At 46.5% G+C, this 12,053-nt stretch overlaps 1 protein-coding gene across 1 annotated transcript; it reads left to right on the top strand.

Annotated features, from left to right (window-relative positions):
- The first annotated feature begins 1,937 nt into the window (after positions 1 to 1,937).
- Positions 1,938 to 10,554, top strand: LOC120985480 (protein Tob2-like). The gene is made up of 2 exons (XM_040413517.1): positions 1,938 to 2,140; positions 8,915 to 10,554. Exon 2 carries the CDS (start codon positions 8,920 to 8,922, stop codon positions 9,814 to 9,816), a length of 897 nt encoding a protein of 298 aa, XP_040269451.1. The 5' UTR covers positions 1,938 to 2,140; positions 8,915 to 8,919; the 3' UTR covers positions 9,817 to 10,554.
- The last annotated feature ends 1,499 nt before the right edge of the window (positions 10,555 to 12,053 follow it).

Below are 12,053 nucleotides of genomic sequence, written 5' to 3'. Positions count from 1 at the left end.
CAGCACACGGTGTGCTGTCTGCAACTTTTGTAGCCCCATAGTAATGAATGGGTCCGCACCCGTTCCGCAAAATTTATACGTTCGTGTGAATGTAGCCTAAGGCCTCTTGCACACGAACGTTTGCGGTCCCCAATGCACGGAACAGATGCACAATGTTCGTGTGCAAGAGGCCTTATTCAGAACTGTATGAGCTGTAGCACAACACATCCCTGGCAGGCTTGTGCCTAGAGCAGGGGTGCACAACATTTTCTGGTTGGGGGCCACATTTGCCAAACTGAACCAATGACGAAAAAGAAAATTTAAAGGGGTATTAACAACTGAAATACTGTATTTATGGCATATTGAACACAGAATATACCACTAATGTCTAGTACACTTCCAAGACTCCTATCTAATGGGAGAAATACATCTGAGCAGCCACAAGAAATAGATGTGTGTTACCAGATGGTTGGGGTCTGCACTGAATGGTATCAAGGGCCACATGTGGCGCACCCCTGGCCTAGAGGGACAGAGAGCACACTACCACCAGCGGGCCTGTGCTTGAGGGACAGAGCATACACTACTTCCAGCAGGCCTGTGCTTGAGGGACAGAGCATACACTACTTCCAGCAGGCCTGTGCTTGAGGGACAGAGCGCACACTGCCCCCAGCAGGCCTGTGCCTAGAGGGGCGGAGCGCACACTACCAGCAGGCCTGTGCCTAGAGGGGCGGAGCGCACACTACCCCCAGCAGGCCTGTGCCTAGAGGGGCGGAGCGCACACTACCCCCAGCAGGCCTGTGCCTAGAGGGGCAGAGCACACACTACCCCCAGCAGGCCTGTGCCTAGAGGGGCAGAGCACACACTACCCCCAGCAGGCCTGTGCCTAGAGAGGCAGAGCACACACTACCCCCAGCAGGCCTGTGCCTAGAGGGGCGGAGCGCACACTACCCCCAGCAGGCCTGTGCCTAGAGGGGCGGAGCGCACACTACCCCCAGCAGGCCTGTGCCTAGAGGGGCGGAGCACACACTACCCCCAGCAGGCCTGTGCCTAGAAGGGCAGAGCACACACTACCCCCAGCAGGCCTGTGCCTAGAGGGGCGGAGCGCACACTACCCCCAGCAGGCCTGTGCCTAGAAGGGCAGAGCACACACTACCCCCAGCAGGCCTGTGCCTAGAGGGGCGGAGCGCACACTACCCCCAGCAGGCCTGTGCCTAGAGGGGCGGAGCGCACACTACCCCCAGCAGGCCTGTGCCTAGAGGGGCAGAGCACACACTACCCCCAGCAGGCCTGTGCCTAGAAGGGCAGAGCACACACTACCCCCAGCAGGCCTGTGCCTAGAAGGGCAGAGCACACACTACCCCCAGCAGGCCTGTGCCTAGAAGGGCAGAGCACACACTACCCCCAGCAGGCCTGTGCCTAGAGGGGCAGAGCGCACACTACCCCCAGCAGGCCTGTGCCTAGGGCAGAGCGCACACTACCCCCAGCAGGCCTGTGCCTAGAGGGGCAGAGCACACACTACCCCCAGCAGGCCTGTGCCTAGAGGGGCAGAGCACACACTACCCCCAGCAGGCCTGTGCCTAGAGGGGCAGAGCACACACTACCCCCAGCAGGCCTGTGCCTAGAGGGGCAGAGCACACACTACCCCCAGCAGGCCTGTGCCTGGCTTATTCTACAGTGCACTTAGGGCCCCTTTCTCTCAGTACACAGTGCCCTGTTCACTGACAACTTATAGAAAGTCTCCGGAAGACGATAGTTTAACCTCCTCCTGTCACCCTGCTGTCTGTCTCCCTGCGTTTATGTATAGGGACGTCAAACGCCTTCTCTTCTTCTCAAACGGTATCGAAACAGTTAAACCTACAAAGGGGGAGGGGTAGGGGAGCTTGATAATATAGAACCGTCAGCTCCACTCTGTGAGGCCGCAGCACGCAGGGTGTGTGGATGTGAGATCCTTCCGCAGCGTTGCTAAGGGTGAAACTTTTCCCCTGACTTCCTTCACTTTGGGCCAGGAGGAGGGAGGCTGCGGGATCCCGGCGGACTCGACGAACCCCCAGAAATAACACCTAACTAAATACACAAGGGGACCCCCAGAAGACGAAACACTCATTTACTCCTCCTCCTGCAGCTCCGAACCGACGGATTCTGACCTACAACTGCCGACCAAGTAAGTACGGCATCTGCTGTCAGAGTGCGGGGGCTTGTGGAGGAGCCGCGGTTAGTGCGCTGGGTCCAGGCTGGTGTGTACAGGGGCCTGTGCGGCTTCTACAAGTCACCTTCACCGAGGCAGTGCTGGATGGGGGCTGCCATTCTGCTCCTCTCAGGGGGCTGTTTTCAGCATTTTTGGGCTTTGCCCTCCTCGTCCTGCATTCAGATCCCTTTTAATGTGTCATGTATCGGGGCTAATGGAAGAATAGTGAGATTCTATAGGGAGGAATGGGTCCACAGGCTTAGTTTTAATCTAATATGGCTGCCAGTGAGGGGAGGCCTGGGCTGGTGCCATAAGGGGCCACAGTATGCTGCCAGGGTGACCTGTCCTGCCAGGTGTACCATCCCAGCTTGGCATACATCACCCTATAATACTGTAATGTAGTATTTTGGGTATTAGACTGTTTTTAATGGCAGTGCTTCGGTTTTTATATCGTCTACTAAGCATTTGGATGTGTTTTTCTTGGGTTGGGAGAGATGACAGGAAGAGGCAGACATTTTAGCAGGTCCACATCCCTGATCAGACATTGCCGGCTCCGAGGTTTCTCAAGGATTGGGCCCTTTTACCCCAGATGGACCCTATTCACACAGTCAGTATTTGGGCAGTGTTTAGCATCAGTGATTGTGGGTGCAGATGTGTCCATTATTCCTGGTCTCTCACACTGAGTGCAGGTCCTGATAGTCCTAGGACTTCTCCTGGCATCGGGCAGTAGAGATCAGAGGACAAGGTTATGGGCCTCCTCCCTCTCACCTTGTTTAATGTGTAAACAGCCATTTAATGTCATCTGCGCCAGCCCTTTAAACCTGCAGTCCAGGGCGCCAGTGATTGGCTGCGCTCCTCCACACCCGCCTGACACCGCCATCTAGAATGTTTTTCTTGTTATTTTAACTCTTGCTGACAAAGGCCTCTTCATCTGCTTCATAAAGGGGTCGTGACGGCCATTAACGAGCTGGAATCTAAAAACTGAGCTGCAATGTCTCCTCTGTGTGATCAGGGCTTTCCAGTTCTTTCTCCTGCTTGGGAGAGGGGATCCTCCTAAATACAAATTTGTATCAAATGACATCTCTTTGGAAATGGCAACTTGTATGAACTGTAACCATTAGTTCACTGTCAAATTCCATCTCCAGAAGTAGAAACAATCTGTGGTCTCGACAGACCATACACTAATCCCTGTCATCTCCAGAACATCACTCCATCCAGCTTGTCGTCTGGATCCTAAATACTAGGGGGTAAAATGGAGCGGATTTGTCTTGGATCTGTAACCCTCCAGGCTGGGGCTACTACTGAATGCTGCATCTGAGAATTGCAGTTGGTATACCGCCAGTGAGAACATAAAACTGGCATGAGGCGGCCCTTCTGGGATCCTCTGGTTATGACTGAATCGGATCACTAATCGGGTAGACTAAATCCACCTTCTGCTGCCTTCCTAGCAGACGGCCGGTTCTATATGATGGAACATGCTCCCCAAAATCTGGAAATCAAATTTCTGACCTTGTGCTGTCACGTTAGCATTAAACTATACCGCCACCTATGAGGAAAATAGCCCAAAATAAGGTGGTCATTTGCCGTAGGCCTCATGCACACGACCGTTGTTTTGGTCAGCATCCGAGCCGCCGTTTTTGCAGCTCGGATGTGGACCCATTCACTTCAATGGGGTCGCAAAAGATGCAGACAGCACTCCGTGTGCTGTCCACATCCGTTGCTCCGTTCAGTAGCCCCGCAAAAATAAATATAGCATGTCCTATTGTCTGTTTTGCGGACAAGAATAGGCATTTCTACAATGGGCCGCCCGCTCCGTTCCGCAAATTGCGGAAGGCACACGGGCGGCTTCCGTTTTTTTTTGGGGATCTGCGGGCCGTAAAAAACGGAACGGTCGTGTGCATGAGGCCTTAGATTGTGTTCAGACAATGTGGTTAAAAACTGAAGATTTGTTGCAGTTTTACTATAAGCTAAGGCCTCATGCAGAGCAGTCTGTGGCCAGTGCTGACACACTGCAAAGAGTAGAGGCCACCCCGTAGTGCTTCCGTGACCTGCTCCATGCCTTCACATACCGTGTCTTCTGGATTGTGGATCCATTCAAGTGAGCTGGTGCCCATATATTGTGGACCTGCTGTTTGCGGGCTGCTATACGGGCACAGTCAGCACATGGCCATGTGCATGAGCCCTGATAGAAAATTGCAGTAAAACTGCACAATGGAGGTTGTTTATGAAGGCCATACTCCAGAAAACTGTTCTAAAATGGTTGCAGATCTCGGATTTGATTTATTTATTTATTTTATTTATTTATATCTTTTGTGCAAATATTTGTGCACAGTTTTTACCCCAGTCTCCAGAATGAGGCGTAGGCCCCAGCACCCAGCAGGTTTGTCACATATGGAAATGATGGCTGAGATCTATGGGCTGGCGGACATCTCATTTCAGACTGCTGGAGGATGTGCTCCTTGTCCTAAATTAAGTGCATCTTCTGCTGGTGTAGAAATGTTCCCCAATTTTTATTTTATTTTTTACCACATGTCAACTGCAATCTGAATGCAGTTTTGGGTCTTTTTTTTTTCTTTTCCCTTAAGCAAAAAAGACTAAACAAAAAACATTGCAATGGAATGCTACATGCCGGCCCATAGGACATTGTGGAATGTGTCAAACATTGTTTCATATAGGTATTGCTCCCACTGTTGCAGATCCCCGTTACTGTCTGCATGCTTTTGTAAGCCCTGCACAAAACTGTTAGAAAGATCTGGCTGTGCTGTAGTGGTTTCCCGGGGATATACCGCGTCTCACAAGCCTCACCGGCCGCTGCTGTTTGTGGGAAGTTCAGGAGGTGATCGGTGCTGTGTACCTGTGATCCCTGATCTCTAATGACCGCCTTCACCCTCATTATCCATGACTCGCATATAACTGGGTTGTTGCTTTGCTGGGAGTTTTATACGCCTTAGTCAGTGTAGTCACAGCAAAGTGCAGGAAATCCAGTATACACATATTATATATCCAACCTATATATGAACCTGCATTTTGCCATGTGCCAATCTGACACACTCCTGGGACTGGTAGATGCCAAGAAAACCCTTTTTTTGCTTGAATACAAAGGGTATATGCAGGCATGGGATTCAGCCAGTTCTCCAGATCCAGTTGGAGAACTGTGTTACCGGCTGAGTCCTGTCCTGTGCGGTGGCAGGGCAGCTGGAGACATTCACTTCCATTGCTTCACGCACCGCTGATAGTTTAGCTCCTTAGTTGGGTGGTGTGTAGTGTATATTGTGTGTGTAGTGTCTATTTTGTGTGTGTGTGTGTGTGTCACGATGCCGTATGTCACCCGTTGAGTAGGGAATCTATTAAAAGTTTGAATCCCACCCCTGGATAAATGAGTACGGTGCAGGGGGGATAATGGTGTGGGGCTGTTTTTGGGCCTGGCTATGTAGTTGTAGGCCACAGCATACAATGAAAGTTTAGAAAACGATTGTTGCTTAGGCCACATTCACACGACCGCAGGACAGTTGTGGACAGTTAACGGTGGATCCAAAAAACCTCACCGTGTGCACTCCGCATCAATGTGCTGGCCCATTGACTTCAATGGGTTCGCAATCCGCAAGATGCGGTGAAAGATGGGACATATCCTATCTTTTGAAACCTGGACGCACATTTTCCATTTTCCTTGCCATGTGCTTCTGGGTCCCTGCCTCCGTGCCGATGGAGCAAGTCCAAGTTGATGGCAAATGGGCACAGCCATCACAGGTTCATGTGGATGCCCCCTAACCGCTTTATGCTCGTACACGTAAAAGAGGCTGAATCTTCTCTTGAATGAGACAAACAGGTGTAATTACCCTGCAACAAGGGGGGCGGTGTGCAGCTAAGCACTGAAGACTGATATTTAGTTTTGTAGGAAAAGATTCTGTAAAACTAATTTCTACAGTTTTATACTTATCATCTTTTTCTACCTTAAAGTGGTTGGCCCGTCTCACACGTTGATGGCATATAACCAGGATATGCCACCAATGCCTGATGGGCGTGGGTTCCATCTCTACAGGCCGCACCTATCTCTAGAATGGGGCTCCCAAAGCAAAGGAGGGCACAGAGGCATGCGCAGCCACCTCTCCCTTCACCTCTATGGGAGTTCTGCAAATTGCCAAGCTAGTGCTCAGCTATTTTCAGCACTGCCGTAGAAGTGAATAGAAGGTGGCAGCACATGCATGATGTGCCCCTGTTCATTTGGAGGGCCCCTTTCTAGGCGCAGTGGGATCCACACCTATCGTAGCGATAAGCCACCAGTGTGTGATGAGCCAATCCATTTAAGACCACCCCCATGAACAACTCTGTACACAAGGGAGGTATTAGTGACTGTATACATAGATGGCTGTCTGACACCTCGCCCTTGTACTGAGTGCTGTTCATGGGGGTGTTCTTAAAGGGGTTGTCACTTCAACAAATAGCATTTATCATATTGAAAAACTAATATGTATTGTGATTGTCCATATTGCTTCCTTTGCTGGCTTGATTTATTTTTCCATTATAGCATACGCGCTTTGTTTCCATGGTTACGACTAGGGTTGTCGCGATGCCAAAATTTTTATTTGATACCGTAAAGTAGTGCGATACTCGATACCACGCGAAAAAGAAATAAAACCCCAGAAAAAGCCATGTGCAGTCTGCATTTTATGGAATGTCTGGCCCATAATCTAATCTATCCTATTTTTAAGGGGGACAAGGTAACTAAAAAAAAAAAGTTTAATGGCGCGGTTTAAATTTTTTATTTTTTTTTCACCATATAGGATAACATGATTTTTTTTTATTTGCTAGTTTATTAGAGCTAGGCATGTATACCTGAGTTACTCTGTCAATGATTGCCAAAAGATCTGTACCTTTTTATAATAACAGCTTTCATTAATGTCCTCTGTCCCTTTCCACTGCTCCCTTAAAAGATCGTTGCTATGGCTTGTCTGTCTTCCCTTTAGTGTAAACAGAAGACGGGGGGGGGGGGGGGGGGGGGCGGTCCTTCACACTGCGGCCTGCATTAGGTTTTAGAGTGAGGAGGCGTATCTCAGTAATCCAATCTGATTGGCTGGCAGGGAGCTGCTGGCTACAGCAAGTGTGTATGGGAATTGAGGGAAAGCAGTTTTTGCCTCAGAACTGGCAGAGGAGCCATCTTGAGAAGGTCCTCATATTGTAAATGTTTAAACAGCTGTAACTAAGGAAAAAAACTCAAGGAAAACAGTGGTATGTGAAGAAACTAAAGATTGCTTTATGGATAATGCTGCAGCAGTAACGTAAGCTAAAATTTTTATTTAATTTTTATGAAAACATGACAGTTACCCTTTAATAGTTTGGACTTTTCGGATGTGGCGATATGTAATGTTTGTTTATATATTTTATATGTAAAGTTGGGAAAGGGGGTGATTTTGGTGTTTTGATGATAATTTTTATAATTCTTAGCCCCCTTAGGGGCTAGAACCTGGAATCTTTTAATCCCTTGTCCTAGTCACCCTAATAGAGCTCTATTAGGGTGAATAGGACTTTACAGTTGCCGTGTGCTTTGTGCACACAGCAGCAGAGAGCTCACCATGGCAGCCAGGGCTTCAGTAGCGTCCTGGCTGCCATTGTAACCGATTTGAGCCTCGCGATTACACTGCTGGGGCTCCGATCAGAACTTCCACTGCGCCACCAATGAAGATAATTAACTTTTAATTAAAATACAGGAGGCAGGTACGGCGGCAGAATCACATAGCTGACACCCGACCTCTATAACTGGGAGCTGCGAGGGGACCTGAGGGGTTAACTTCCGCAGATCGCAGCTCCCTGTCATAGAGGTCGGGTGCCGGCTATGTGATTCTGCCGCCGCACCTGCCTCCTGTATTTGAATTAAAAGCTAGTTATCTTCATTGGCGCAGTAGCCACAGCCCCTCCCCTCCTCCCGTCTCTTCTTATTGGCTGCAGCGGCATAGGGGAGAGGGAGAGACTCCCTCCTTCTCCACTGTGCTGCTGATTAGAACATGGCGCGCGCTGCTCTCAGCGCGCGCAATGTTCTCAGATATTAGGCTGCGCAACCTAGTATCGGTGAAGGGCAAATCCCGGTATTGTATGGCTAATTCGATACCCAGTGCAACCCTAGTTACCACCACTCTGCCATCAAGCAGCAGTGGTCGTGCTTGCACACTATAGTGGCCAGGACACAAAAGCTGGAACTTTTTTCCTATAGTGTGTGTGTGTGTGTGTGTGTGTGCACGACCACTGCTGCTGGATGGCAAAGTGGTCGTAACCATGGTAATTAAAAATGTATAATGTGATGAAAAAATGAATGAAGCAAGCCAGCAAAGGAGACAATATGTACAATCAATACATTAGTAAGTGACTTGTACATGATAAATGCCGTTTGCTCAAGTTGGACAACCATTTTAAAGGGGTTGTCTTCTATTGCTATATTGATGATCGGCACCCCTGCTGATCAGCTGTTTGTATACTTAAAGGGGTTGTCTGGGATTAGTAAAACATGGTTGCAATTTTTTAAAAACGGCACCACCACCCCTGTCCATGTGTTGTCTGGCATTTCAGCTCGGCTCCATTGGAGTCAGTGGGGCAAAGCTGCAATACTGCACACAACCTGTGGACAGATGTGGTGCTGTTTTTGAAAAAAAGTCAAATTATTTTTTCCCTAATCCTCGACAACCCTTTTAATATTTGGATTATAGTTGTGTATTTATGTAAATATGTATATTTATTTATATATTTTATTTTTGTCTACAGAGAATATGCATCTGGAGATTAAAGTCGCCCTGAATTTTATTATATCATACCTATACAATAAGCTTCCAAGAAGAAGAGCTGATCTGTTTGGTGAAGAGTTAGAGAGGCTGCTAAAAGGCAAATATGAAGGGCACTGGTACCCTGACAAACCTCTGAAGGGCTCCGGCTATCGCTGTGTTCACATTGGTGAAACAGTAGATCCAGTGGTGGAGCAAGCTGCACGCAGAAGTGGTCTTGATATAGAAGATGTAAGGGCAAACGTACCAGAAGAACTGAGTGTTTGGATTGATCCTTTTGAAGTGTCTTATCAAATTGGGGAGAAGGGAACAGTAAAAGTACTGTATTTGGAAGATGTAGAGAGCAGCACAGAGCTGGACAAAGAGATAAAGAGCAGCTTCAATCCTGAGGCACAAGCGTTCATCCCAATTACAAACCAAGAGGCTTCACTGTCAAACTCTCCATCTCCATCCTTTGGTCAGTCTCCAAGTCCGACATTCATCCCTCGTGCCACTCATCCAATTACCTTTACTACTGCCACATTTGCAGCCACCAAATTTGGCTCAACTAAGATGAAGAAAGGAGGTCAACGCATGGCGCGATCACCCACCAATAACCTTGCGAAGCACAAGGGTCTGTCTCTTTCCATGCATTCTCTGAACTTCAGTCCAGTCCAGGGACCCCCATCCCAGCTTTCTCCTAACGCCAAGGAGTTTGTCTTCAGTGGTCCACCAGGGCTCTTTTATGAGGGGGACAGCCAGAATCTTCCAAGCCCTGGTCAGTTTGCCACCCCCTTCAGCACTGGGAGCAGCCTGTTTAATGAGAAATCTCCTTTTGTGGATGGATTGAACTTCAGCCTCCCCTATCCAAGCCAGCCGTTCCAGCCTGTCATCCTGGCTAATTGAGGTAACAGAAGAAAACAACAATTTTTTTTGAAGAATTGAAGATCAAGATCTAGAAGTTAACTTTTTTTTTTTTTTTTCTTCCCCTTTTTGGCTTCTGAAATAAAATGGTAACAAGTAGATATTACTGGGATACAAAGTACTTGGTTTGCATTGCTACTGGACACTTGTGAAGTCCTCACCTTTTTACAGAGATGAATATATATGTGAAATATAGAAGTATAGATTATATGGATAAAATAGGCTTTTCTATCCCTCCCTTACAGTTGGCTGCATCAGAATAAACCTCTAGTTTTGATTTCTCAGTATGCCCAGAAGAAGAGAAAGTAGCTATCGGTCTGCATGGTCGCATCATTAGAACTGTGCCTGAAGCAGGATTGCCATGCTTGGAGTTTTATATTTTGATTCAATTTTCTACAGTTTTGCCCTCTGCCAGCCTGGAGGAACATCTCTTGTGTTATTGTGGTTAGATTTATTTATTTCTGTATGCATTTCTTTACTGTTGCTACAGTCTTGTGTTGTCCCCTTCTTCCCTTCTTTAATACTTATTATTATTTTATTTTTATTTTTTTTCCATTCACCATAGCCATGTATTGGTGCTTCAGTCTGGAGAAGGCATTACACTTAGACTAGGAGTAACTTGACCAGTGTTGCAGTTTAGCAATATTATAAATACCTTTTAATGTTTAATTTCAGCATATTCCCTTTATGGGGCCTTAGGCACACGACCATATGTATTTTGCAGTCCGCAAAAAATACGAATGACATCCGTGTGCATTCCGTATTTTGCGGAACAGCTGGCCCTTCATAGAACAGTCCTATCCTTGTCCGTAATGTGGACAATAATAGGACATGTTCAATTTCATTGCGGAATGGATATACGGAAACGGAATGCACACTGAGTACCGTTTTGTTTTTTTGCGGATCCATTGAAATGATTAGTTCCGTATACGGTCTGCAAAAAAAAAAAAAACGGACCGGGCACGGAATGAAAATACGTTTGTGTGCAAGAGGCCTAATGCATAAAAATTCTATCGCTAAAAAAACCAAATTGTAGTGTTGTCCATAGGAACCGATCATGTCACCTGTTATGAGAAACCTTCAAACTTTTTATTACAGTATTTTTTTATGCATATTGCCAGGAGCTGATAACATGGTGGTTGTAGCCATCAAGCTGCTGTTCAGCTGAAAGACCCAACATAACTAGATGGCAAGAAATCTGATTATACAGCAGTAAGGTGGGATTCGGGCGGCTGTATTAGGTCAGCCATGTTGCATGTTCCAAGTCCTTGTTCCATAAGACATGGACTTAAGTGTACACCAAGGTCTGTGTGGAGAAAGCTGTGAATTGCACCGCAGACTTCAGTGGATCCGTGTGCAGTATGTTGCACTGATGATAAATATGTCCGCCAGAATCAGGCCTGAGAGGACTGCACTTATCTACCTCCCTTTTTTCACTCCTCCCATACCTAAAATTAACTCATTAAGGTCTATGAATGTATGTGGCAGCATTATAGCAGTATTGAAGCCTTGATTAGATTCCTGGTAGTGTAAGTGTTGTTTTATAATGTGTTCCTCAGAAATTCACTTCATTGTAGAGCACTTGTGCTACGAGAGAGAAAATGCCGGTCAAGCCTTGACTCTGCCTTAAGATGCAGTGAGACCTCTGCAAAAGACCCACTTCTTCAAAAAGACCTTCCCCATCTAGATGGATTTTTCCACTCCACTATATTATTTGTATTGAGAAGACTACCTCTCAAAGTCCATTTTTATCAGCAATTTGTCTGATGGTCTCGGATGTTTCACTGTATTCCTAGTGCAAATTGTTATAAATTTTTTGATACGGTGTACTTACCTTCTCCAGATACAAAGGAGGCACCACAAGCAATTGGGAGACGTTATCCCGCACTTTAATTTGAGCTGAATGTTTTTGCTATGAAGAACAGTATTAAAAAACACCGAAGTTGCTTTAGGAAATATCCTGGTGATCATATTATGATTTTTTTTTGTTTTGTTTTGTTTTTTACATTTTCCTTTCTGAACTCTGTAAAAGTCATATTTAGAAATACGAAACTTAATATATTCCTTGTCCAAAAATAGGCCAGCTGAGCCAAATGGCATTGGGGAAAATAATATATAAAAAATTTTTATATTATAAATATATATTTTTTAAAAGTGTTTATAAAATTCATTTTTATTTATTTTATTTTCTAAGAAATTTTTGGAATAAAACAAACAAG

The sequence above is a fragment of the Bufo bufo genome, unplaced genomic scaffold (genome assembly GCF_905171765.1).
Source record: "Bufo bufo unplaced genomic scaffold, aBufBuf1.1, whole genome shotgun sequence".
In the NCBI taxonomy this organism is placed as follows: Eukaryota; Metazoa; Chordata; class Amphibia; order Anura; family Bufonidae; genus Bufo; species Bufo bufo.
Note: the sequence above shows the minus strand (reverse complement) of the source record. Positions and strands in the feature narration are given on the sequence as shown.

Bases quoted from the DNA above. Each gene is read 5' to 3' on its own strand.
- LOC120985480 (XM_040413517.1), top strand. From the start codon at position 8,920: ATGCATCTGGAGATTAAAGTCGCCCTGAATTTTATTATATCATACCTA.